We start from the raw sequence: 26,782 nt of genomic DNA, 5'->3' as shown, positions 1-26,782 counted from the left end.
CTGGGATATAGCTCAGTGGTGGCGCACTGTCTAGCACATATGAGGCTCTAGGTCCCAGCACTATAGGGGGTCAGGGGACTCCTATTAAAGAGAAATACAAAACCAACCTTAAAAACAGCACCAAATTCCATAAATTCCTTGAAAGAGAGAGAGAGAGAGAGAGAGAGAGAGAGAGAGAGAAAAGAAAAGAGGGAGCAAGAAGGGGCTGGGGCTGTTTTTGAAAGCTCTTGCCTTCACCTCTCCAGTGCTGGGATCAACAGGTGCACCACACTAAGTCTAACTCAAAGTAACAAAGACAGGACTTTATTTTATCATGGTCACTGAAAGTCAGTCTATACTTAAAGTGAGAGTAGACAGGGTCATTGCAGGCATAATTTACTAAAGGAAACATCAGAATTCCATACACACAATTAGAGGCTATGGGATGTTTAAAATAAGAGGTCTCAGCTTAAAACGTCAGATCATAACCAAGGACGCCAGCACTCCCAACAATCAAATCCCTTATGACTGAGCTGTCGGATGCCTTCCAGTGTCTTCTCTGGGCTTGTTAGGGAAGACAGAGTGGAGACATCACTGCATGTCAGCTGGTTTTGCCCATGACAGCACCACTAGAGCATGATGGGAGAGATAAGCAGCTGGGGATGTAAGCTGCTGGGAGGCGACCTCGGAAGTCAGACCTTTTACTATTCATCATTGACCTCTTTCCAAGATAAGTTTTCCTTCTTTCCTTCCTTCCTTCCTTCCTCTTTTCTTTTTGAGGAAAGATCTCACTATGTGGAAGGAGGCAGCTGCCTTCTGAGGGCTAGGATTAAAGGCATGTACTAACATGCCTAGCTTTTATCTTTACATATTTTTAAAGGCTCACTTGTGCACACCACTGTAGTTGCCAGGGCCCTGAGAGATGCTGGGTCACCCAAAGCTGATGCTGTGGTAGTTGTAAACAAGACTCTAGTCAGTCACAAGACCAGTTTTTCATTGAACTCTTTAGCTCTTCGATTTTTATGTACAACAACTACCACTGCTATTATTAATTATTGTGTGTATGCCCAGTGGAGACGCCTCCCCTTCATTTACATGGTGTCCAGGGATCAATCTCAAACCATCTGGCTTATACAGCAAGCAGTTATTTGTTCAGTCACCTTTGGGTCCCTAGGAGTAACTTTTTTCTTTTAAATTAAAGACAGGGAGGGTCTCACCATGTAACCTTGGCTGTCCTAGATCTCACTGGGATCAGACTGGGCTAAAGGAATGTATACCACCCCTGACTAGAATTATTTTTGTAAGGGTTCAGCAATGTTTTGTTTCTGATTAAGAACAGAATGCCCTAGTGAGAAGGCTCAGTGAGGATCCACATGGAGAGGACCTACTCCTCCAAGCTGTGCCACCTCCACACAAGTGCCATGGCACACACACCTCCCTCCCTCACATGAGTAAATGAAAATCATTTTTTTTTCTCTTTTTCTTTTTTTGAGACAGCACCTCTCTCTATATTTAGTCCTGTCGCTCACTGAGTAGGTCAAGCTGTCCTTAAACACAGATATTTAAGATATTCCAGCTTCTGTGTCCTAAGTGCTAGATTACAGGTGTATGTAATTTCCCCTTTAAGAGGCAAGAATGCCTTTACAAGTTCCTAGGGTCTAAGGATTCAAGCTCTTGCATCCACATCCTGAAGGCTAAACTGAGAAGCAGACCTGAGCCACAAAGATGGCTCAGTGGGCCCTCCCCGCCAAGCCCGACAACCTGAGTTTGATCCCTGGAACTGATGTAGTGGAAGAGAAAACAAAACTCCTGCAAGTTGTTCTGACCTCTTCAAGTGCAATCCTCCTGCCTCAGCCTCCCAAATGCTGAGATTACAGACAAGAGCCACCACACCCAACCCATTAGATGTTTTTGAAGTTTACTTTTAGCATTTAATTTAAATACTACCTTCGAATTTCAGCTTCTTGAAACATATTCCTCACTCCCTGTCTGACCCTGTCCTATCTACCTCCCTCATCTGAGTTCCAGGAAAATTAAAACAGATACATAAAACAGTTATAGCTCAATACCATGTCCAACACAAAAAAATGAATTCTCTTTAAGCAAACTAACTCTCCTTGAAGTATTCACTCAATCTTAAATGTCCAATAAAAGATGAACAGAGCTTGGCATGATGTCATATCATAACACCAAGGTACAAGAGGCAGGAGGACTCCTGCAAAGTAGAGGCCAACCTGGCTCATATGAATTCCATGCCAGCCAGGATAAAACAGGAAGTCTCTGACTCAAAAAAAAAAAATAAAAAAGGTGTGTGCATGTGGACGTGCCCTTGGTGTACTGTGATACCTCCAGGCCTCACAGTATCCGTACGCATGTGCATATACTCATGCACAGACATATGCATACAATTAAAAATAAAAAATAAATCTTACCAAAAACAAACCAGAAGAATGGTTAAACACCACAGCTGACCACAGGGTGGATTACTATGCAGCCCACAGCACTGGCCAGGCACCTTCTCCATGTTTAAAATGCAAAACCAAGGAACCAAAACTGTGGTGTGTTCAGACATAAGCTGCAGTAGCCCCCTGCTGAAGTCTTTCCTTTAGAAACCACAGGCTGACTTTTCACCATTCACAGTATATACCGCCATTTTTCTCTCGGCTCCTGTTTTTGTATGTTTAGAATCGAGTCTTCTTCCAAGTGAGAACCATGCCTCACAGGTAAATACAATTACCTCCAGGAAAATGAGAAGCTGAAGTGGTAAGTTAATATGCTTCTGAAAGTCTCATGCTTCATCTCTGTAGCGTTCAATCAGAGCACCAAACCCAGCGGTAAGGACCTAAGGCCCCGGCTCCCTCTGCAGAGTGCACACACTCACTTTAACGTCATGCCATCTCTGTGGGGCACACACCAAAGCACCTTGTGTCAAACTTAAAATGTCCCACCAAGATTTAGTTTTCAGGATTCTGTGAAAACCTCTTTCCACCAGATACGTAACTCTTAAAACCAAGTTCTGATCCTTCTTCTGGATACCAAGCTGGGCTCAGATTTCCTCAACAGCTGATGCCGCTCTGCTTCCCCTGCACCGTCTCTGGTTTCCAGCTTTCCTAGCTGAGCGCATACACAACCCATGCATTTCTATTCCTAATGCCCAACTATGAGGGAACTTTTAGGGCTTACGGCTTTAAGAGCCACAAATCATATGATGGTGTCTGAATTGAAAAGTTAAGCTAAAACAGATTATTAAGCATAACTGGTTCTTAAGGACTCAAAGAGCCCTGAGACAATCATGGAAAATATGTTGAAACAATGTATTTTTGGCAAATTAAGAGTGCAAAGAAAAAACAGATTTTCTCAGAAAAACATGAATTAAATATAATTTCTATAGAGAAATACACAAATCTCTAATTAAACAACTGCATACTGATTGCCACATGCAATTAGAGTACCATGCTAGCCTTTTTAACTGTGTCTTACCCGTAATCGATAATCATCTACAGTCCAGATTCGGCTTGCAAAATCATTTGAAGCTGCTAATAGGTAAGCTCCCTACGAGAATAAAAAGAAAAAACATTTAGCAAAATTCAGTTCACAAAGTACAAATTTCCAGTTATCAGGTCCAAGAAGATGCTTTCAACTCTCCCGCTAAGCTAGACACAACATGTAGCTTATTGCCAATGTGCTGAAAAGTACTCCTACCCAGTGTTTGAAGCTGAGTTCTTCCTTCTGGATTCACCTGACCTTACAGGAGTGCAGTAGATACCTAAAACTCATCAGAGCTCGCCCTCACCACTCACCTTTCCCTTCACCATTGTCCCCTTAACAATAGGCAGAAATTCCTGATAATACTGATGAGCAAACCAGAGAGCCTGGAGGCTCCCACTCTTCTAACTCGTCTCCTACTTATCTTTGAGGCTGCCCAACGTCCTCTGTTCCTTCCTCTGGAGCCCCACTACTTAATCCTCCTGGGAGTTCAGGAGCCATTTCAGACCACTTTATTCTGGATCTTTTTTAAAACTCTCAGGAACCGAGGTAGCTGAATGGTAAGGCACTTGTGTAGCATGTCCAAGTACCTGGGTTTGATCCCCAGAATTATGGAATGGCTTTATGAGTGTATGAACCTTCTGATACCACATACTTCCAACTAACCAGTCTTAATTCCTTATGTTTCCCTGATACCCAGGCACCAGTGCTTGAAGCATGATGACTATCACCTAGCCAGTGCCCATCCTTTCAGGTAAGGTTTTCAGCTCCATGAGAAGCAGATGTGGATGGTACCTTTCCAAGGAGGGCAACAGAACACAAGCAGGACACAGGGGCTATCAGAAACCAAAGAAAAGGTACCATCAAATCAGTAGTACTCTTGAGCAATAGAGATGCTACCATTACTCAGCAGCTTCTAGACCTACCCTGCTCCAGCTCTTCTCTCTGCCTGTAATGCCCACCCTTTGCATACGACTTTGAGTTTTGCCTCAAATGGTTTACTCTGTTCCCTAAGCTAATTCAAGAAGTGTATTACCTTAATACCACAATCTGCAGTTCAATGTTTTCTTGGCATTCTCTTTAAAATGTATCTTGTGTGTGTGCACGTGCGTGTGTAGACAACGTTTAAGAGTTAGTTCTCTCTTTCCACCATGTGGGTCCCAGGGGTCTAACACAGGTTTGTCAGGCTTAGCAGCCAGTGCCTGTACTTGCTGAGCCATCTTGCTGGCCTAGCTCTTTTAAAGGGAAATTTCTTAAGAGAAGACACCACCCTGACTCCTAGGAACTGGATTCAAACTGCAAAGAACATGGAAGTCTTGTGGTTCTGTTGTTGTTATTGTTTTGTTTTTAATTATTGTTTTTTTTTTTAATCTCTAAAATTAGCCAGGCAGAGTGGAGCACACTTGGGATGCGCAGCCAGGGCCATATAAAGACGCTGTCTCAAAAAAAAACCAATCAAACCCCAACAACCTAAAATCATGACATTAGGTACTTACAGCACTATCAAACTCAATGCTTGTAATTCCTGCATTACTGCCAGACAGGGAGCCCTTGAATTCACATTTATCTGCATGAAACAAAGTTAAAGTTAGTAACTGTGTTTAAAAGGGGCAGTGCAAGTCAATCCTAACACCAAACAGCGTTCCTGTAACAACTGCAGAGCCAGACAAGACAGATTCAGGCATGGCCACACGTTTCCAAGTTGTCCTTTGGGACTCATGCAGGGCTTCACATTCCTTCTCAGTGAATTTTGATACATCAATGTTTGGGCTTCCATCACTATTGATGATAACTAAAAATTTTGAAAATAACCTCTAACTTTTCATAATTCCTGTTTTGGTGATGTTCATTTCATTATGGCCTGAAAAATTGTTAGACTCTATAATCCTATCAATCCAGACAGCCAACTGTCAATACTTCCCTCCCTGTGAACAGCCCCTCGACAACAGCACTTCTCTTTCAACCCTCCAATCACCCTTCTCGTCTCCCCAGAGGTGTATACTGACCCAAAAATCCAAAGCTATGTTGCTATTCTGTTAACAGCTAAGCAAGTGCTTTACTGCTGAGTAGCACCACAGATGATTAATTTTTATAAAGTGCATCTGCCAAGATTTATTTCCTTATGGTTGAACTTTATCTTCTAACCACTTTAGTCATTCCATCTGTCCTAACATAAGTCTCTGAGCAAAGCATGACATTCTCACAGGTTTCAACAGACTGAGAGGTTTAACTGAGTCACTTTCCTGCAAATCAAACAAAGAGCAGACAGGTACAATGCTTCACCCACAATCAATATATTAAGATCAAAAGCTTGTGCTCAAATATCAAAAAACAGTAACATGTGTCTTTCTCTTTGCTCTAGAGCCTAGAAACGGCTTCAGTGTTAAGAGCACAGAATTTTGACCTCAGCCATGGGGAAGACATAGCAGGAGAACCATGAGTTCCAAGCAAGGCTGCACTTACTGTAAGACTTTGTCCCAAAGAACAAAAGCATAAGTTTCAAGTCATGTGATCTCAACTAGTCCCAACTCCACTACTCATACATTAAACAAACTAAAATATAATTAAAAATAAAGTAAAATGAATGAAAAATAAAGCAAAAAGTCACTCAGCTGTCACCAGAGCTTTCTTCTAAGGATACCAAAGCTCTTACCTCCAAATGCTTCCCAAAGTTTAACCCTACGGTCCATGCCTCCAGTGGCCAGTAACCGGGAGCCCGGGCTGAACTGCACTGCATTGACCTCTCCGTCATGTGCATCCTGCAAGACAGCACCTTGTTTAAGCTGAATTATCATCATCCAGGAGCCCAAGACACACGCTTCATATGCTTAGCCCTCTGCCAAACACCAAACCTCAAATACAGCTGGATCCAACTACGATCTCTGAGTGGACTCTAAACCCAAAGTCTCCTAAGATTCTACTTTCATTATTTTCTTCCACAATTGCAATGGCATGAATTCATCCATTTGAATACAGAATTATCTCGCTGTGTAGTGAACCTTAACTACAATGGCAATTCTCTGATCTTGGTCTCCTAGGTACTTGGGTTACAGGGGTCTGCTACCATGTTTGGTTTGTATTTACTTAAGTGATTTAAAATCAGCCAGGTGTGGTGACATACCCTTACTTCCCTCTAACCCAAGCCCTTAGAAAGCAAAGACAGATTGCCAAAAGTTTAAGGCCAGACAGGAAACACAATAGCATACCCCCACCAAAAAAAAAAAAAAAAACAAACAAACAAAAAAAAAAAAAACACACACACACACACAAAATTAAAATATATTGCTTAAAGTTTGCCTTTGCATGTGTGGGCCAGAAGAAGGTATCTGATCCCTTGAAGGTGGAGTGATAGATGGTTATGAGTGAGCTATCTGAAGTGAGAGTTGGGAACCAAATTCAGGTCCTCTTAAAAGAACAGCAAAGCACACTTAATGACTGAGACATCTCTGTAGCCTCAGAATTGCTTCTTTTGTGCCAAATACTTACTAGATTTACTCTTATTACGTATCACTAATATCTATGCACCTGGTAACACACAACACCTTAAGGGAAGCTTTTGTGTGTGTGTGTGTGTGTGTGTGTGTGTGTGTGTGTGTGTGTGTTTTGTAGGTTTCTCACTCTGCCTTAGTGCCCTGAGGCAAGTTTTCTCAATGAACTTGAAGCTATGCTAGTAATCGGCAAGACCCTGTAATTTTCTGTTCTCTACCCCTCTGTGCTGGGTTATAAACACAAAGCCTTTCAGCTTTCTAGATGAATTCTAAGACTATGAACACAGGTCCTCATACACTGCAACAAGCAATCTTACCCACTAAGCCATCTCTGCAGCCCCAGCTAAACTTTTTCTTGGCCAGTTCTAATACCGAGTTTCTGTAGCTCATTCTGGAAAGTGTGATGTCCAACAAGTGTTTAACTTCCTGTAGCTTCATTTTGCTTATTTACCAGAAAAAAAAATTTTATGACCCACATTGTGCTTTAAAAATGAAAAAAAAAAAATCCAATAAAAGTGCTATTTTAGGAGAATTATAAGTTCTTCATACAGAAATCTCCCCTCCCCCCTTTAAAAGATAGGTTGGAAATTGATTTCTGGGTCAGGCTGACCTTAAACTCATATTCTCGTCTTGCTTCCTGAGTGCTGGGATTAAAAGCAAGTGCCACTGTGCCCAGTCCTTTCACAGGGGATTTCTAAGATTAGCATGAATGAACACCCACATTCTGAATGAGACCAGGTAAAAGCAACCCACATAAATGAGAAGAAATGGTATCACTATACTCCCTCAACACAACAGTAGATATAGAACTACTTACAAAGCTGATGTCTAGGTTTTGTTCCAAGTCTACCGAAGCCCAGGGAGGCACCATCTCCCTAACTAACAGACTTTGGTGATGTGACTGTCCACTTTCCCACTCATGTTCAACCTGACTTTTACCTTGTGCGGCTCTCCTTCGTAAGAGTGTTCTGTCCTGAGGTCTCAGATTGAAAACTTGAGATCATGCACTGTCACACCCATCCGCCCTCATCAAGACTCCTGCTTCATGGGTTCTGTTGGATAGCAGTCAGCTGTGAACCGTTCACTCTCGGAACACATACTGGCAGAATCCTAAATTATCAGCTACCCCTCTATCCCATGCACATAACTTCAATGTGCTAGGAAAAAATGGGCTGCTGGGAGTAGAGGGCAAGAAATGGGCTGTGACATTCAGTGCAATCAGACCTTTTACCAATCATCACTGACCTCTGTAAGGTATGGCTCTGCTGTTGCCCTATCCAACTCCTCCTCCAAAGCAGGACTCGTTCAACACCCAAGCTTCAGTCAGCTCACTGCAACGGCTGACTAATAATGAAGCTCTCGCAGTGAGTTCCACCACCCAGGAGCCATTCCATTAACTGAAAGCAGGCTCGAGCTGCATGTCTCCCCTTGATTCCCTAAACCCGCCTAACCAACTGTAGGCACTGCCAGTCACGATGCCGCTCTGCTTCCTCAGTGTTTTCAAGGCTTTGAGCAAGGTAGACCATTTTCCTGGGCTAGACCTACGTCTGGACTAAGGTTACCTGTTACTGCCAGAACCCAACTTAGATTCCCAGGTACTACAGCTAATGTTTCCTGTGCAGTGTGGTGTCCTAGTTCCAATCACAGGCTCTTAGAGGTTGGAAGTCATCCTGATACAGTTTGATTTATGAAACCGAAACCTGACTCTTGTGGACGTCATCATTTTTAAATTTTATGTGTGTATGTAAGAGTATTTTGTATACCTGAATGTTTGTGCACCGTGTGTATGCCTGGTGTTCATGGGGCCAGAAGAGTGTTGGATCTCCTGGAACCGAACTTACAAGCTGCCATGTGATGTTGAAAATCAAACTCAGGTCTTCTGGAAGAGCAGCTAGTTCTCAACCATGAGAGTCTTCTCTCTAGCTCCCCACTTTTAACATCAACTATTTCTCTAGTGCCTCTGAAAGACATAAACCTCCATCAGGAATTTCACCTTAAACTGCAGCTAACTGGTCAAAACAACTACAAAATTACAGTTTCTTCTCCAACCCTGGTTTTCTCTTGCTCAAGTCACCAATCCTCTTAGCCAGTTGCCTGTGACAGAGGATGTCCCTAACAAATTCTGTGCTGAAACTAAGCACAACATACCTTAATTCCTTACAGACCACAAAGCCAACAACAAGTCTAAACACGTCAGCAATGGGAAGCCTAGTTGGAGCTCTCAAAGGACCAGTTAGTTCCAGCCCAGGCTCAGAGGGGACTGGGTATAAAGCATACTTACAAAGACATATGAGGCAGTGGTTGGGACTCTCACATCTTTACCAGAAGCAGGATGAGTGTCCACGATATCTTGGGGGACTGGGATGGAAGAGACAGAGCGTCTCCTAAGGAATAACACAAAGACAGACATTATACAAAACCGCACAGGATCAGTATTCACCTGTCTGCCAGAAAGGCCTCAATGGTGACCTTGTTTCAGCAGAGTGCCTGTGCGAATAGCTGCTGTGCTTCTGACCCTCCAAAATTCAGGAGTCTTACCATCGCACTCAAATGACAACAAAGAGTTAGCACACATACCTTACTCCTTTTTTGCTAAATCATGGGCTCCAAAACCCACCACTGAAGCAGTCTTGAATGAAAGCTGCTTGCCCTGTCAGTCAACTGTGGGAAAACCTTAACCTAACAGACTAGCTAGCTTACATGTGAACTCTGGCACTTTGAAACAGTTTTACGCTGATTTCCATGCCTGTTTACAACTACCCTCAGCATTTACACCTGTGGTCAAGGCAAAGTCAGATGCATGCTAAGAAGAGCATCAAGAGCATGATGACTGCCCAGCTCACCCTGACTGCCCTGCTCAAGGGCTCCAGCATTCATTCCTAGGCGCATGCAAAGCATCCCGGTTAGCATGTGGACATCAGTGATTGCGGGCAGCACAGCGTGATCAGCACGATTATCAATAACCCACACTCACATGCTGGGCTGAGAGAGGGTAATATTTTCACCTGGCAGCATCAGAAGAATGATGTCCCAAAAGGGGAGATTCGGACAGACTAAAGGAAAAGGCCATAGATCAGCTCGCAGCAAGAAAAACAGAAAGGAAGTGGCAGAAAAGAGGAAGAAGCTAAATGACAAGCTGATTTAAGGCATCCATGTTCTTGGCACCACTGAAATTCTGGTGTACATTAAAAATAATACATCACATACATACGCTTAGGTATATTTACACATTTTAAAAAGGAAAGGTGAAGGTCTTCTAACCTACCCAAAGATATTAGTGATAGAATCCAGAAGGCCTCCAGCAGGCTGCGAGAGTCGCTTACTAAAGAGGAGGGGAGGATAGGTTTAAACCTTAGAAACATTTGCACCCCAAATCAAAACAGCCCCTAAAAATAAATACCTGGGAATATACTTTCCATTCCCAAATCCCAGCAAAGACAAACTCAACACAGCATTTGAACCACCAAGAAATAGTAAGGAGGGAGAAAGAAAACCCAGCCTATAGTCTTAAGAAACAAAGGCTCCCCAGGATTAACCTGATCTCCCTGCAAATGACGAGGAATCTATCTAACTCACCTAAAAACTTCTGGATGTTCATGGTAAATCCAACACATTTTTTTCAGCTCTATTTAAAAAAACCTTACAATATCTATCCTTGTGCCCTAGGATATCTGAATGGTTATCGTGTATAATAAAGTTTGGCAGTTCACCCATCTCTCAGAGGGCCGTTGTACCTGTTTGTGTTAGAAATGCCAGGCCACCCGTGCGTACTCTCCTCCCTCCCACTCTCCTCTCTGTGGGGAGAACGGGGCTTGGGGACTCTGGGTACATGACTAGGTTCTCATGTCATGTCCACAAATGAACAGTCACACTGATGCTGGTGCTCGCCTTTTCCCCACCCAACCGGTCCACTCACGTAGCTGCTCTGCTGATAGCTCGCACAGGAGAGGTCTCTTCTGTGTGATCTGAGGTCTCATCCACAATGACTTCAATGTCATCATCCCTAGAAAGAAATAAAAGAGAATCTGTCATTGTCCCTGGTACTGGCTTTGCAAAGGCCACATTCTAGTGATGGACTCTCCAGAGACTTCATTGTAAAGTGATGTCAAAGAAAAGGGAACTACACTATGTTTGAGAAACTGTTTTACCTACTGAAAACCAACAATGCCAACCAAGAATAAGCAAAACCTAAATGCATGTGCTTCTGATGGCTGGAGGCTCTGCACACTTCCTGTGATATCATCTGGTCTCAACATGCTCCTTTTTGATGTTTATCTCAGCGGATCCCAGGTACCTCTGGAATTCCTCTTCCTACACATTCCTGTAGGTCAATTCTTTCCTGATCGTGGGGAAGGCAAGTAATTATTCTGATATTAATGATCTGTTGTGTTGCAAACTTCATGGGAAAAATAGCTTAAGAAATTAAGAGTTTACCACCTACTGTTTAGAGTCTTAAGAATTTGAAAGCAAGACTTTTTTCTTCCAACAATTATCTGTATTATGAGCATATATACTTAAGAACCTGTTACACCAAGGCTAAGTAAATTTACTTTTCCTTATTTACTCTAGGATTTCACATAACTGCCTCACACTCTTGGCTGGGGTATAGAAAAGAATAAGGGGAACAAGGCTGTGCCTGATTTCCTACTTGGCTGGATTTCCTAGCTCTAGAGTGTGAGTAAGAGTCACAGGAGAAAGATGAAAAGGAGCAGAGTCTACAGTGATGCTCTGATGGAGTCTCAGGATTCTAAAGGCCCACACCCCAGAAAACACCAGGTCCTGCCAAGTCATCACCTCCACCCCAAAACATATACGTCTCTGACCTACACTGTTATATTCCCGAGGAGTACACCGATTAGAAAAACCTCTCTAGCAAGCTCTCCCAGATTTGCATTTCAGCACAAGCTTTCCATGTGGGACCCCGGGAAAGCTGCTGGGTCCTTTCCATCTAGTTAGCTGCTTACTAGATGTTTGATTTTCTTTTTTTAAAGTAACCACATCTCATTTTTAGGTGACCTATTTATTTACTTTGTGGGTTTAAAAAAATATACCGAGACCAGTTTTCTCCATGAGGTCAAGAGACACACACATTCATGCTCTCTCCTTTTAGAGCAAAGGTTTATTAGCAGAACTTTCATTTCTTCTAGAGGGTAGGGGTGAATGAGTGGACAGCTCGAGTTTAAACCACTTCTCTCCACTTAAAAGAAAGCAATAAAAATTTTATTTTTTAAAAGTGTGTTTATTTATGTTTAGCCTGCATGCATGCGTGTGTACTTGATGCTGGGAATCGGCACAGGTCAGAAGAGAAGAGTGGATCCTGCAGCTGGATATAGAGATGGCTGTGAGCCACCATGTGAGCGCTGGGAACTGAACCCAGGTGCTCAACAAGAGCATCAAGTGCTTTAAACTGCGGAGCATCTCTCAGCCCCAGGAGCCAATACACACACTTAAGTAACAGTGGGTCTAAAGCTAACACATTCCATCAGAAAACCCACTATGAGTCAGAGCACAAAGGACTGTTACTAAACCCCCATCACTTAAGAGACCTTCCAGTATGACTCTCCCTCTTGATCAGCAGGTGGACTAGGGAGAGCTGGTTCAATTTCAGTTCAAGTTCATTTGTAGAGATTGCTGACCTCACTTACATTAAAACACTGGACACACTTCCACTAAGGTGACAGACCAAGAGAGTAGAGACTGAAACCACAGCACAGATAACATGACCACAGGTCTAATGAGAGAAAGGCCAATGATCCAAGTGTCTGTGGCTCTATGTGCAGGAAGTTAGTCATGAACAGCTGACTACCGTCAACAAGAAAAACTTCTTGGAAAGTAATTTGGTGATATATCCAATAGTCCTAAGTCAACACATATTACTTGAAAAATTACACCCCGGGCTGGAGAGATGGCTCAGAGGTTAAGAGCACTGGCTGCTTTTTCAGAGGTCCTGAGTTCAAATCCCAGTAACCACATGGTGGCTCACAACCATCTGTAATAAGATCTTACGCCCTCTCCTGGTGTGTCCGAAGACAGCTACAGTGTACTTATATATAATAAGCAAATAAATCTTTAAAAAAAAAATTATATCCCAAGTAACTGAGTTGAAATACAGTCAAAGACCATTTTCAGTACATTATTTTTAAGTGCAACAAGAAGCCATCACAGTAAAATTAACTGAAATGGGTCATGTGCACGCTACCTTTTCAGTGGTGGTAATATGCTTTTATTTTCTGCCTTTACTATTTTAGCTTTGGGCCATGGCTGTAGCTCCAATCCCTAATATCTCCCCCACCCCACCCATAGTAAAATGTAACCTTTTCTAAAAAGCTTTTAAAGAAATAAAACCATAAAAAAATCATTAAGAGCATAGTTTTGATTAATTTCTCTGTACTTACTGTTCAACAGGCAGAGGTTCCTTGGCTGCCTCTGCAAGCTCCTTCTGCAGTCGTGCTTGACGCCTCCTGCTTGCAAAAATAAAATGAACAAGCAAAATGTAAAATCCTGCCTGTTTATGAAAGCACCATGCTTCACTCTCAACAAAAAGTTCTAAGGGCATATCTGAATGTTCAGTTCAGGACTAGAGATGGCTCTGTGATCACTGCCACAAGGTCCCAGCAGCTATATAAAAGGCCCAGCATGACACATGCCTCTAACCCCTGTGGGAATGCAAACCGGAGGATCTCTGGGGCCTGTGTTCAGTGCCAGCCTAACTTCCGGTTCAGTGAGCAAGTCATGGCGCAGTACACCTGCATGGACTCAGGACCAGGCTAGCAGAAAGGGCACGGCAAGAGACACCTCTACACAATTCACTTCTATACCTGCAGTCACATGATGCCACTTCCAGATCCCCTGGGGTCCTCTTGACCCAAATCTGTCCAAGAAAGCTAAGGCATAAACTAAACCGTTTAAGAGAAGTCAACATGCAACAGCAACAATGCAAAGGATGGCTCATTTTTCCTTAATCCAAGTTTCAGGGCCTGAGAGAGTGGCAGTTGCCCATCATGTGTAAAGCCCTGTAAGTTCAGCCCTTAGTTATACAAGAAAACTTCAGAAAGGTAGAAAAGAAAAAAACAAGCAAGCAAACAGAAAACAGCATCTCATCAACTCTAAATAAAAGTAGAACACTTTGTATTTCATATTTCTAGTTTCAAATCTCAAAACTATTAGAGCTATGAATTATTTTTCAAATACATAATGTTGAGGCTGGGGGAGGTGGTCTACCCCTTTAATCTCAGCACCTGCAGTTCCAGGACATTGAGAAGTACGCAGAAAGACTACTAAAAAATAAAATATCAGGGCCAGAGAGATGGCTCTGCAGTTAATAGCATTTCTGGTGTGCAGGTGTACATGCAGACAGAGTACATACACATAAAATACATAGGAAAATATTTTAAGTATTTTTAAAAATGGAACCAACCTCCACCCCCCCCCCCAAAAAAAACCCTTAAAAGGCATAATCTTAATGTCTTCACTATGAATCACGTGCCACCTTGACTAACCATTTGTGAATAAGTTTTCCTACTTCCTAGGGATGAAGTCCAACAAGTGGCTAGTCTAAAGCAATTGTCCAGCACTTGGAACACACTTGCCTCCTAACTTTTCTGGCATCTTTACAGATCACTGCCACTGCTGCTTGTCACACCCACCACTTCCCAATGATGGCAACAAGAAGACTTTATTTTAAAAGAGCATTTCGAGCCTAGTGGATAAAGTTGATTGCTGTGTAAGTAACTGAGTTTGGTTTCCTGACTCCCACATACAGGGGAGAACTGATTTCAGAGTTCTCTAGCTTCCACTATATACACTTCGGTGATGCTCTGCCTTCCCTACCTTGTGTGTGCACACACAAGAACTCACACACAGTGATAAACAAAACCATTTCTTCATTTGCCGTTTTCTTGATTTTAAGAAATCTAACAAGTTTACTGTCACTCTTTATCTGATTCTCTGCCTGGAAAGTTCTTTAGCATTTCTATTTAGAAACCCTTCATAAAATAATCCGAATTCTTCTAACTTGACCTCTGGAACAAAAGCTTTCCACTAATGTGGCAGGGCAGGCACGCACTCACCATTATTCTTCAGAAGGTATCCCTAACACCACTGCCGATGAATTAAGATCCTTTTCAGACTGAGCTACAGAGATTTTCCAGATAGATGTATTTAAATATGGTGGTCTTGCTGTTTGAATAGACATATGTATACGTAACAGTGAACCTTGATCATGATAAACAGTCAGCACTGTGTGTGCACATGTTGAATTCTAAATTCCTGCATATGCTGACACACAGATACAAATTCCTAACATGTAGAGTGGGAGGCTTTCCCCATTAAAACAAGTGTTGGCTACTGGTCAGACAGCTGTTCTTTCCAAAAGCTTTGTTTTCTGGATTTATACGTTTTAGATCAGGATTTAGCAGAATAGTATTAAAAGAATGGTTTTAAAATTCCTTTTTCAATGTAATGCATTTAACTGACACCCCAGTGACCCATCTTTTAATTCATGACATAAATCCTACCCAGACTTTGCCATATTAAAAAGCATTAACAATGAATTTAGGAATATCACTTTTAAATTCCTGAGATTAAGCTATAGTCTTCTTACTAGCAGAATTGGAAGTTTTGTCTAGTCTGAATAGACTCATGAAATTGGGAGGTAGTAGGGGGACATGTATCAAAGACATGCCACTAGAACAGTGTGGTCCTAACAGCGTATCTCTCTGATCAGATGCAGATGTTCTTGCTAATGCAAATTTCTGATTCCCACATTTCTACTTTGGCTAGTGTTTTCTGGTTCATGACACCTCTACCACCCTAACAGCTGCCAGGCATGCTTTTCTTTTCAGAGAACCAGGTTCTGCTCCACTAAGCCCAGAGCCCATGAAGTGCAGCAAGATGTCCCACCTGGAGTCCTTCTCATTCTCTGCATTGAGGCGATTGGCTTCTTGAGCCTTCTCAGCCATCCACCTGGTGACCAGTTCCTGGTTCTCCTCAGTAGTTTTCCTCAGTTTCTCTTCTAGGGCAGTAAAAGTAATCTGCAGGGCATCATACTCATCCTTCAGGGTCTGGTTGGCTACCTCAAGATCCTGCAGTTTGGTGCGCAGGTCCAGGCAGTCTGTCTCCAGGTCAGAGATGGTCTGTAAACACTCTGCAATCCTGAAAGTACAATTTGAGAGGAGCTTTCCCTCATCTGAGCCTTGTAACCAAAGCCAGGGCACCTGGCCAAGCGTCACTTATGTGAGCTTGAGAAAGCAGCAGCAGGAACATTGGCCACCATACCCGGCCTATCTAGCTCCTTGGTATGCAGAACAGTTCAATAATAGCAAACACCCAGGATGAAGAGTCTATTGACCACAAATGGTTAATAACAGTAGTTTTTGGGAAAACAGAACCTTAGGGAAGGGGAAGCTCTAGACATTTCCCAAGTGGCAAAGGGCCTTGCAAGGATCTTTCTACAGCTCTAAGACACTAAATCTGAGTCTGTTTCTTTTGTCTGCCAAAGTTCTTGCTAGTTAACAATCTTTCTGCTCACAAATGTATGTTCCACCACCCAACAGGCATGTGCTTCTCCACCGTGGCCCTGCCTCTAGTGGAAGGCACTGGTGACTGCACAGTGGTCATGGAGAACTGAGAATGCCTCTGCAGCACTCACTTGCAAGAGCCATCATTACATCCTCAGGTCGGGGTACAGCACCAAGGAGCCTAAGGGTATCACCCTTGCTCTTAGAAAAGAGCGCCAGGCTGCAAGCACTGGAATAAAATTCTTGCTGAGGGCAGGGTAGCTCCCACCTGCCACCAGCCCTGTTCTGACTAGCACAGCACAGCAGATGTGTGACCCAACAGCCAGACCCCCAGGACTCATGGTCTCTACTTACTTTGCTTCATTCATCTGTATCTCCTTGTCCTTCTGCTGCATTTGGTTATTCAGGTCAATCACCAACTGAGCTAACTGGGAAATAAGTAAGTGAAGAAGAGACTTTTGAATCTCAACCACACATTGGGTTACAGTTTCCTCAATTTAAAAAAGAAGTGCCTGTGGTTGGGTAAAGCTAAAAAGGAAAGGGGATATGGTTGCAAAGCAGGTAGAAGGGCCTTTGAGGCTATGTGTGCTGCCTCTTACTGAGAATCTTGGTTGGCTTTGAGGTCTGCATAGAGGAAACTGTCTATGCATCCACCTTGTGGCTGACTCATCTGAACACGGTAAAGGCATTTTCTCACCCAGAGCTGTCTAATGTAAGACCAGAAACTAGAGTACAACATGCACCCTCATTACTGATGTCTGAGGGTTCACACTTAACAATCAATGTATCAGGAAATGTTTTTCTTCAAGACTTCCCTATTATTTTTCTTATGCTGCTGTTAAGAGCAGTAGTCTGGTTTTGGCTCACCACCTGCTAACAGGTCTCATGTTGTTTGATGGTTTCCTGTTGTATCCTGTCATGGGCTGCCTGTTGACCCATCTTACCCCTTATCCTCTGCCTCATGGAGCTTGTAATGCCAAATTCCACCACATTACTGCCAGGTTTCAGGTCAGTGATTGTTTTCCTGCCTCTTCTCAGAGGGTCCTACAAAGAAAAGATGGGCTTTACCTCCCCACGCTTCTTGTGCAGTTCAGTCAGCTCTTCTTGGTGTTTCATCTTCATCTGGGCCATTTCTTGTAGCAGACTATCATTCCACGCACCATCATGTCCAGGACTAAATCACCATCAGCCACACAAAGACAACATGTAAAAAAGGAGAGTGAAATAAACTCAGACTCCAGACCTTCCTGACTAGGCAAGAAATCATTAACTCCAGAATTTAATCCTGCACAATCTACCAAACCATTTGGTATCTGAAACAGTGGCAAAGCTTGATCCATTATGGGTAGGAGGCAGGAGACTGGTGGTAAATACAACCACAAATATAACCACAGCTGCCAGTCAGCTCAGGAGCAAAGACGGGGCTCCTGAACAAAAGTATAGGTGAACAAGTTATTACATCTCAGCCCTGTCCTCAGTCATCTGATAATTAATAAAAAGCAGATGGGCAAAATCAAGTAGTGTGTGAAGATACATGTTACCAAAAAAAGTACAAGCAAGGAAAGGAAGAGAACAGGGTAGAAAAGTCTGAGTTTCACTAAGATGACCAGAAAGAAAGGAAGGGCAAGTCATGTACTCACCCCACCAGAGGACTCAGGTCCCCTGAGTAGAGAAGGCTGCACGCTACAGACCTGAGAGGGGCAGTGTCAGTGAAGGGAACAAAAACCAAGACTTAGAAAGTAAGATTATGTTGAGCCTCCCACCCTAACCTGTAGCGTGCATTCACTCACTGATGTAAGGTTTTAGGAGTCTGGGACAGAGAGGGAAGTGTAGGACAGTGAGACCAATAAGCAGGACATTGGGTAACCCTACCACAGAAGGTAGCTTACACCACAGTGGTCCATGCCACTGGAGACAGTTGAGAGTCTAGACTCATTCTGAAGTGTGGATATGCAGAATGAAAGACTGACAGGAACCAAGGATGACTCAAGGCTTGAGACTTGAGCAACCAGCAAACCAGGCATCAAACTGTATGTCAAGACTTGGGGGAGGAAAATGTCTAGGAGAGGACAGAAGGATTTCCCACACTGAAAGCTCACAGGTAAGGTCAGCATACAGATGAAGCTGCAGGAGCACAGGATACCTCGACAGTGATTCTGTTTTGGAACCTTTGTCAGATATTTGATATTATCTCAGGAACAAGACGATGATGAAAACCAGTGAAAGTGTAATAAAGATATTACAAAGGCAGAAGGGTGCAGGGGCAGAGATAAAAGTTAATCAGTTAACAGCTGCTGGCAAAACAAACTATGTGGAAACCTAGACTTAAACCCTACAACAACAGACCTTCAGGGCCACTAACCCTGATCAGAGAAATATCTGGACTCAAACCTAAACTGATCCAGAAGTAACCATTTCTCATCAAGGAATGCCTGCCAGTCCCAAAGATCTCTTCTCCAAAGCTCAAGAGAAAACAAGCAAAACCAACCATTTGTTAGGTGTGGTCACTATACACTTTGACAAGTGCTACCAGCTCTCAGTAGCCGAAGGATCTGTGTCCCAGAATCTTTATTTTTCTTTTATTTCAGAGACTGCAAAATTTTGGCTGACTACAACTGAAGATTTATGGTTCAAGAGAAGGTTCTTGGCAAGAGCTACAAATACTCATTCATGGTGACTCTGAAAAAAGGGATAGAAAAAGGGAAGAAGGCTGGACGGTAATCAGCACCCACATTGACTGGGCTGCTCCTTAGGACTTAGGATACAGTGCAGAATGAGAGCAGCATGATAAAGTGGCATGGCTGTGCATGCCTGTAATCCCAGCAGAGGCAGGAGATCTGTGAGCCTTTTCTACACACACAGTTCCAGGACAGCCAGGGCTAAACAGAGGCCCTATCTTAGAATAGCATAGTAATACCACATAACTCAAACCCCTACTTATACTTGGATTTTTATTATACATCTAAGCATAAATATCCGTTTATCTCACCCTTTTAGGCAAACTGAATACTTCCCTAATCTTAGCCCAAGAAGTAGAAACAGCAGACAAAAAAAGTAGAACTGCCTTGTATAAAGCCATCTTTAATGACTGTGAGTGATTAGAAAGTATCTCACCAAATCTTTCTCTGAATGCATACAGCATGGAACTGTACAAAGCATGCAATGTATCCTAGCCTATGGGCTGGCATTCAACACAAAGTCTCACGAAATAAAAGTTGTAAGAAAATCAAGTCATTCCTTCCACATGGTTGGGAGGGTTTGAAAAGAGTAACAGGGAAGACGTCCTAGGATGGTGGACTGCAAACAACAGGCTGTGGAGACTTGCAGATAGAAACAGCACCCATAATTGCTAGGGACTAGGCAAGTAGGGACAGGCCACGCCCTTGCTTTGGGACCAATGACTTCCTTCTACTCACAATGAAACAAAGGGACTGATAGCTTCCGTGAACACTCAACACATTTCCAAGCAAACATCCCTGTGCTGGCCTCTGGCTTGGCTTCTGTCCCTAATAAGTGGTTGTAATAACTCTCACCTCTGTGTCCCCAATGCCTGACCATACTAGAGTCAAAATCTGATGTGAAAGAGACTCTAGCTATAGTTAAGGGATAAAAAGAGATGTGGTGGCAAAATAAATGTAAACCACTGCACAGAATCAGGAGTCTGAGGTAAAGACTCAAAAGCACGAGTGGATATGGAAGGGAAAGAGGAACCCCAGACAACTTGTGGAAAGGACAGCAGTGACAGAAACAAGGCAGTCAGGAAGACTGTCTCATTATGGATGTTTGTGGAAAGACAGACTTCCAGTAAAACAACCACCTGAGTAAAATTCAGACAATTACCTGCCTCCAGAGCAAATCAATTTACTGATGATACAGGAATACAGTCAGTGTGCTGATTGCTTTCATCAACTTGACACAAGCTGGGGTCACTTGAGATGAGAAAACCTCAACTGAAAAAGGGCCCCTGTTGGCAAATATATGTTGGCGTTTTGATTAATGATTTAGGGCCTAGCCCACCATGAGTGGTGACGACCCTGGGTGTACGAGACAAGGTGAGTAAACACAGGGAGCTCCTCCATGGCCTCTGCAGCAGCTGCTGCCGGCAGGTTCCTGTCCCTCCGAGTACCTATGCTGGTTTTCCTCGATGACGGACGGTGGCTAGGATGTATAAGCCTGGTCTACAGAGTGAGTTCCAGGACAGATACAGACAGGTAAACCCTGTCTCAAAAAAAAAAAAAAAAAAAAAAAAGCTTACTTAGACAGAACTATAATCTTTAAACTGACTGAATTTAGAGAACAAGATGAAGCTGCATTTCCTGTAATCTGTAATGAAGACTAAGCACATCACTGTTAAATAACATCTTAAACATGAATCTTCAGGCCACACAGGCAAGATCGCCTGAATTGTGATTAAGTAAAAGACAGAACATAAGCCGGGCAGAACCATCTCTTCTCTAGAATTTTCTTACCCCGTCACCTACCAGAAAACTTTGCCAGATGGACAAAAAGCTACGTGGAAGATGCATTTATAGGCAGAAGTAAATGGCAGGGCACATGTACTATTTCTGCCTCTGTTTTAAAACCTTAAGTTAGCTACCTTGTTCTTAAAAACTACTAGGTGTCAACATAAAAAAAAGCATAGATTTCTGATGAAGAATGAGCACGGCTCCTACACAAGCCAGTAACTATGCAAACATCACAGTGCGGACAGAGTGCAGAAAGACTGTGAACCTCATTTGCACCATGGTATGGCTCTCCACTAAGGCTTGGCAAACAAATCAAACATTCACTGTATTTGTCAGGATTTACCTTTCCCATTAAGGCAAACTGCTACTTTCCCAATCTAGCTCTTGAAAGAAAAAAGCCTGTTGCAACCTGTTAATTTGATTTCACAAGCTACAGCTGGAGAAGAAGAAAAAAGAAAAAAAAAAAAAAAACAGGCTAAAAGGATCAAGCCAGTACTATAATTAAAGCAATCTCTGTTTATTTGTCAGGTAATGTGTTTTAACAAGGCTCTGGAAGACTACTCAGGAACCCAATTGTTTCTGATTATTCAGCTTTTTTTCCTTTAAAGATGGGGACATACTATGCTGCCTGAGCTAGCCTGGAACCTGCTGTGTAGATCATTCTCGCTTCAGACTTAGAGATCTGCTTGCCTCTGTCTCCCAAGTGCTGAAATTACAGGTGTGTAACACTAGGCATAGCTCCTTGTTTTTGATTATTCAAAAAGTAGAACCCAGTGGATTAGAAGAGACACTGACAGAGGTGACGGTGAACAGGGCTTGAGAACTTTTTTTTAACCTCATAATACTGCACTATCTAATAAGGCTTCTTAAAGAAAAGGGGGGTGGGAGGGACTGACTGACTTCTGAACAACCATTTTAGTTACATGATTTTAGGAGTTGTGATTTGAAGGGAATGAGACAAGCTGGGCCAGAAAATAGTGTGGTTTGCTTTAAAGGTGGTAAGGGAGCAGGGCGTGCTGGTGTGCATCTGTAATCCCAGCATCAGGGAGGCTGAAGAAGGATCACTACAGATTCAAGTCTAGCCTGGACTATAGTGTGGGGCCTTGCCTCAAAAGTAAATAAATATACACGAGAGAGAAAACATAAGTTTCAAATAAAATTTATAACATAGATTTGTTTCAGAATACCTTATTTCATGCCTATTTGGTAGATCATGCTTTTCAGCTTGTAGTTTCTGGGTCAATACTGAATGCAGATCTGACTTTTCCAGCAACTTGGTATCTGTATATATAAGAAGAAAAAAAGCGATTATTGTACCATGCACATATCTTACAAGTTTGGGATCAAAGAAGCACAAGATGTCCTGAGCATGTGTCATCATTAGGTGTCTAACTATGTTTGTGGTCAGCTTTGTCACATGTAGCAATCTAGGAACTTAACTGCTTGGATGCTTCTGGCCAAAGCTTGTGAAGTCCAACTGCACAAACCCATGGACACATACCTGGAAGAATGACCCTTATGAGAAAACAAAAATGGCTTCCTACCTTACTATTTTCCACCTTTGGAGTAGGAACAAACTACCATGCACCACAGCAAAAAGAAATGCTAGGTAATGTAAAAGTTTATTGATACGATTTAATGACTTTTTAGACCAGGGCACTGGGAACAACAGAAAGTCTAATAGACTAGAAATAAAATAAAAACTTAGTCTTTATTAATTTATTATTTTTTTTGAGACAGAATTTCCCTGTAGTTCAGCCTGTCTTGTAACTTGCTTTGTATACCACCAAGCTGTCCTCAAACTCAGAGACCCCACCAGCTTGGATTAAAGGTGTAAATGTGAAATACTTAGACTTCTTATCGACAATGATCAAGTAAGAGACTGTGAAGGCAGGCAGTTACATGAAAAAGTTGAACTAGAAAGATGTCAAAAACCACTGTGAGGCTGCTTGCTCAGAGAATTGGATGGAGATTTATGTCCAAACTCTATAGAACAGACTTTAAAACAATTCTTTCTGCCCATATGAGATGGTAAATAGTATAGGAATTCAGAAGAACAAGACAGGGCTTGAAAGATGTAGTCAGACTCAAAAGGCACAGTCCAATAAGGTCTGATTGAGGGGGCTCTAAATGGGTAAAAATGAAGAAGATGCCTCCAAAAAGGTCACAACCTATATAGTCCTATAACAAAAAGTGAATTAACAATAAGGAAATGTGACAGTCTATTCCTGTGGAGCCGTGTAAGGTGAGACAGTAAGGTTTAAGATTCTCTTTCCCAGTATCTAGTTTTTCCTAGTTATTTGATGAGATTACTATGGGGAGAATGTGGTGCAAGTGTAGTTGTTCAGTGGGAGAGTAAGTACTAGTCTAGCATGCTTGGGGCTCCAAGGCTCAGTATTGCGTAAAGAAAAAAATTCAGTTGGTTAAAGAGCCCTTCTTATGCTTGAAGGAGAAATGGGAGCCAAAGGACAGCTCTGAGTCAGGGGCAATGCCTTTAATCTCAGCATGCTGTAGGTTTAAAGAGACTCTGAGTTGAAGGCCAGTCTGGGTTACAGAGAGACCCAGTTTCTAAAATAAAGCACTACATACATCACCAATCAGAAGAAGAAACTGACCATGGGAACCTTGTATAACTTTGAAGGAAGGTGATTCCAAATCTGAAATACAATCAAAGCCGGCATGGTGATTGTCCCACTTCTCCTTAAAATGGAAGTGTAGGAGACTTTTTCCTACATTTGATGAGTTTTAGAAAGTGGTTCCTTGAATAGCATGACAAAAAGGTGTCATTCAGTTTCACCACAGATGGACATCCTGTGAGAAGGGTGGGTAGGGCTTTTAAAGGACACTGGGCATTTAAGAGGGCTCCTTCATAAAGGTTTTCTCCTACAAAGAAGGATCGATAAGGGAGCCTATACCTACCCAAGGCCTCTTTTTCATGTTTCTCTTCAGGCTCTGACAGGAACTGCACAGGAACACAAGGGAAATGGGGAGAAATGACCAGCTTGAGGAGGCTAGAATGAACTAGGTCATAGTCAAACTAGAAAAGATATGACCAATGCCCTGGCCTATGAAGAAAGATATAAGGAAGCAAAGGTTGTCTGTCCAACCTGCTCCATTGGCCTCTCGTATTGTGTTCTCTTCTCCTGACTCCTCAAACAGCCATTACTTGACTAAAGATCAGCCAGACCTTACATGCTATCCAGCACCTTCCCTAAACTGACAATACTAGTGTACAACAATCTAGAGTAGGGTAGACAGTAGGATTAGCTTCCTAAATTACAGCTTTACAGTCTACCAAGTGCAGAGATCCCACCCTCCAGTCTATCAACACAAGAAACCTTTCTTCTGTGGTTGTTATTGATGTCCCAGATTTCCCCCGCTCCACGTAGACAGTTACTGTTAAGGACCTGAAATTCATCTCAGCTCAACCCTCCAGAACTTGGAAAGAATCTTATTTAATACTTCCCATCTCTGGTTGTTCAGACGGTTTGACAGTCTACCAACAGGATATCCAATTTTGATATAAAAATATCAAATCAAAACAAAACAAAAATGACTCAATTTGTCTCCAAGATTATTAGTATCTGACATTTACATTTTATCATACAGATGGTGTTTAATGCCCTTATAATCACTGTTTTTATGAAGCAGGCAGGGCATATCTTCACTTTCATTTTAAAGGTGCATCAAACCAGAAAAGTGAAAAGTTCTGTAAAGACCTAGTGAAGTCTCTGACCCAATTTGACTTTTAACTACATTATCTTCTAAAGAGAAATAAGAACGAAACCCATGAAATGTGTAAGTGGATTCCTGGGCTACAGAAATAGCCTTTGCGCTCCCAGAGTACAAGGGAGCAACGCTACAGAGAGAGCCTCCCTTTTCTGCTCACCTTTTAAAGAGACTAAGCAGTGAAAGGACCATTTCTCCGGAGATCTAACAAGGGCAAATGTACAAGTGTCTTTAAACTAAAGTCGAATCTCAGCCCCAACACTAATCCATACTCAACTTAATCACTGTTGGTCTTGGTGCTTCATAAAATTTAAGATGAAATAATACACTCCAATTACTTAAAGCGATCAAACTTGTGTGCAAATCAGAACCACTTAGGAAGCATGCAAAAGGTGCTATTTATCTTCTGCTATTTATACTGGTTTAATTAATCTGAGGTGGTTTTGATTTTCAAGTATTTTTTTTAAAAAAATTCCCAGATGATTCTAATGTTCAAATAACTACTGTTTTATCCGAATCAGAATGCAAACAACAGCGTTACTATTTCGAATCCCGTTATCCGCAAAAAACTTTGGAAGATTTTGCCCAGGCTATCTGAGAAAGCAGATGGGACCTCAGGATCGAAGAGTGACAACTTCTTCGTTCAAACGTCAAACAATATGGCAAAACTGGGAACACGAGGCACGGAAATGCTCGTGAGAACCCTCCTTAAGAATACATAAAGATACTTTCGATTCTTAAAATCGCCAAGAGCAGCGAAGAAACCACTTCTCTCTTATTCAAGCGTTTCACTAATAACAAAGGCTGTGATTCAATGGACAAATCATAAAATTCAAATTGTGTACCAAAAATAAGAGGTCTGAGTAGTCAAAAACCACTAGATCCACAGCACTCCGAAGAGAACGTCCATCTCTCAAATTAATGCTTAAAGTCAATTTGTCGTCAACTTGATCCCTTAAAACGATATTTTTGGAGCCTGACTACCTAAGTGCATCGGCGCCGACTAGGTTGTCGAGATTTACAATCACAAACGATGCCTGTGGAAAGAACTGGGAAGGGGAACCCTCCATGATCCCTCCCAAGGTTTAAGTCAAAGAAGGAAGGAAAGCAATGAAAGGGCTCGGGGCGTGCGGGGCTCAAGGTCCCCGCCGAGGCCGCCATGCGCTCGGGCAGAGCCGGGGTTCTGCCAGGGATTCCTGCTGCCGCGCCGCGTTCCACTCCCCGCCCCGGGCCCTCGCGTGCGGCTCACACTGCAGAATGATCTCCTCGAACGCCTGCCTCTGCAGTCGGTCCCGGCGCCTCAGTTCCTCCGCGATGTGACGCTTCCAGCGGGGAAAGTCTGCGGCGCGGAGGCCCGACGACATGTCGAACTCTGCCCCGGCGCCTCAGGGCGGCCGATCCGCGCCGACACTAGGGGCTGCCGGCTGTAGCGTGCTGGCTGCAAGCCGCGATCGAAAAGAAGCCGGCCGCCGGAACCTCACCTCCTCACACCGGGCACCCCTGAGGTTATCCGGGATAATTTTCCGGTCCCTACCGGAAATTATTTTGGAGAAGGCCGGAAGACCCGCCTCATTGCCGGACGCCGTAGGCCGGGCGCAAGCTCGCGGCCGTAGACGTCGCAGGACGCTCTTAAATGACGCAATCTTGAAGCCGGAAGCGTAGGTGACGAGACGCAGCCGCTGCGAGGCACCCTGTCTTCGCGGAAGGAGGCAGGAAAGGGGCTGGGTTTTGTCCCCTGGTAACTGCTTCCTTGCTACTTTCACTGTGTGTGCGGTTTTGTTTTTTCTTTCTTTTTTCTTTTTTTTTTTGTGGGCCTGCTTTTTCTTTATTTCAGCTCAGAAGTGGGGGCCACTCCCCTGTGTGTAGTGAATGGTCGTCGTTGAGTGACAGTCACCCTAAGCATTAGTTGCCTAACCTGTAAAATGGGGATTGTAATGGTACTTAACCGGAATGTGAAAAGCTGTGAAGTGTAATTTCTTTCAGCAGCATGGCAAGTCTATCTTTACATAGCAAACTGTGTCCCTTCAAAACCTACCCAAGGGGCTGAAGATAAGGCTCAGTGGTTAAGAACACTAACTGCACCTCAAAAGGTCCTGAGTTCAATTCCCAGCAACCA

General features: G+C 43.0%; 1 protein-coding gene across 4 annotated transcripts in view; it reads right to left on the bottom strand.

Annotated features, from left to right (window-relative positions):
- ATG16L1 (autophagy related 16 like 1) overlaps nucleotides 1-26,154 on the bottom strand; it is a 32,345-nt gene extending 6,191 nt beyond the window's left edge. Inside the window, exons 1-14 of one of the 4 annotated variants that reach the window (XM_080933028.1) lie at nucleotides 25,916-26,033; nucleotides 23,857-23,899; nucleotides 22,125-22,218; nucleotides 17,540-17,645; nucleotides 16,826-16,899; nucleotides 15,855-16,106; nucleotides 13,349-13,414; nucleotides 10,870-10,956; nucleotides 10,219-10,275; nucleotides 9,959-10,006; nucleotides 9,235-9,337; nucleotides 6,119-6,224; nucleotides 4,962-5,032; nucleotides 3,460-3,531 (exon numbers count right to left, since the gene is read on the bottom strand). In XM_080933028.1, coding sequence (XP_080789154.1) covers nucleotides 3,460-3,531; nucleotides 4,962-5,032; nucleotides 6,119-6,224; nucleotides 9,235-9,337; nucleotides 9,959-10,006; nucleotides 10,219-10,275; nucleotides 10,870-10,956; nucleotides 13,349-13,414; nucleotides 15,855-16,106; nucleotides 16,826-16,899; nucleotides 17,540-17,602 — 999 coding nt within the window. In that variant the 5' untranslated portion in view covers nucleotides 17,603-17,645; nucleotides 22,125-22,218; nucleotides 23,857-23,899; nucleotides 25,916-26,033. Of the gene's footprint in view, nucleotides 1-3,459; nucleotides 3,532-4,961; nucleotides 5,033-6,118; nucleotides 6,225-9,234; nucleotides 9,338-9,958; nucleotides 10,007-10,218; nucleotides 10,276-10,869; nucleotides 10,957-13,348; nucleotides 13,415-15,854; nucleotides 16,107-16,825; nucleotides 16,900-17,539; nucleotides 17,646-22,124; nucleotides 22,219-23,856; nucleotides 23,900-25,915 lie in introns of all 4 variants that reach the window. The other 3 variants (XM_080933025.1, XM_080933026.1, XM_080933027.1) reach the window with 3 other exon arrangements.
- Nucleotides 26,155-26,782: the final 628 nt, after the last annotated feature.

This window comes from Micromys minutus (assembly GCF_963924665.1).
Source record: "Micromys minutus genome assembly, chromosome: 19".
Taxonomy (NCBI): domain Eukaryota; kingdom Metazoa; phylum Chordata; class Mammalia; order Rodentia; family Muridae; genus Micromys; species Micromys minutus.
This window is presented reverse-complemented; position numbering and strand designations above follow the sequence as displayed.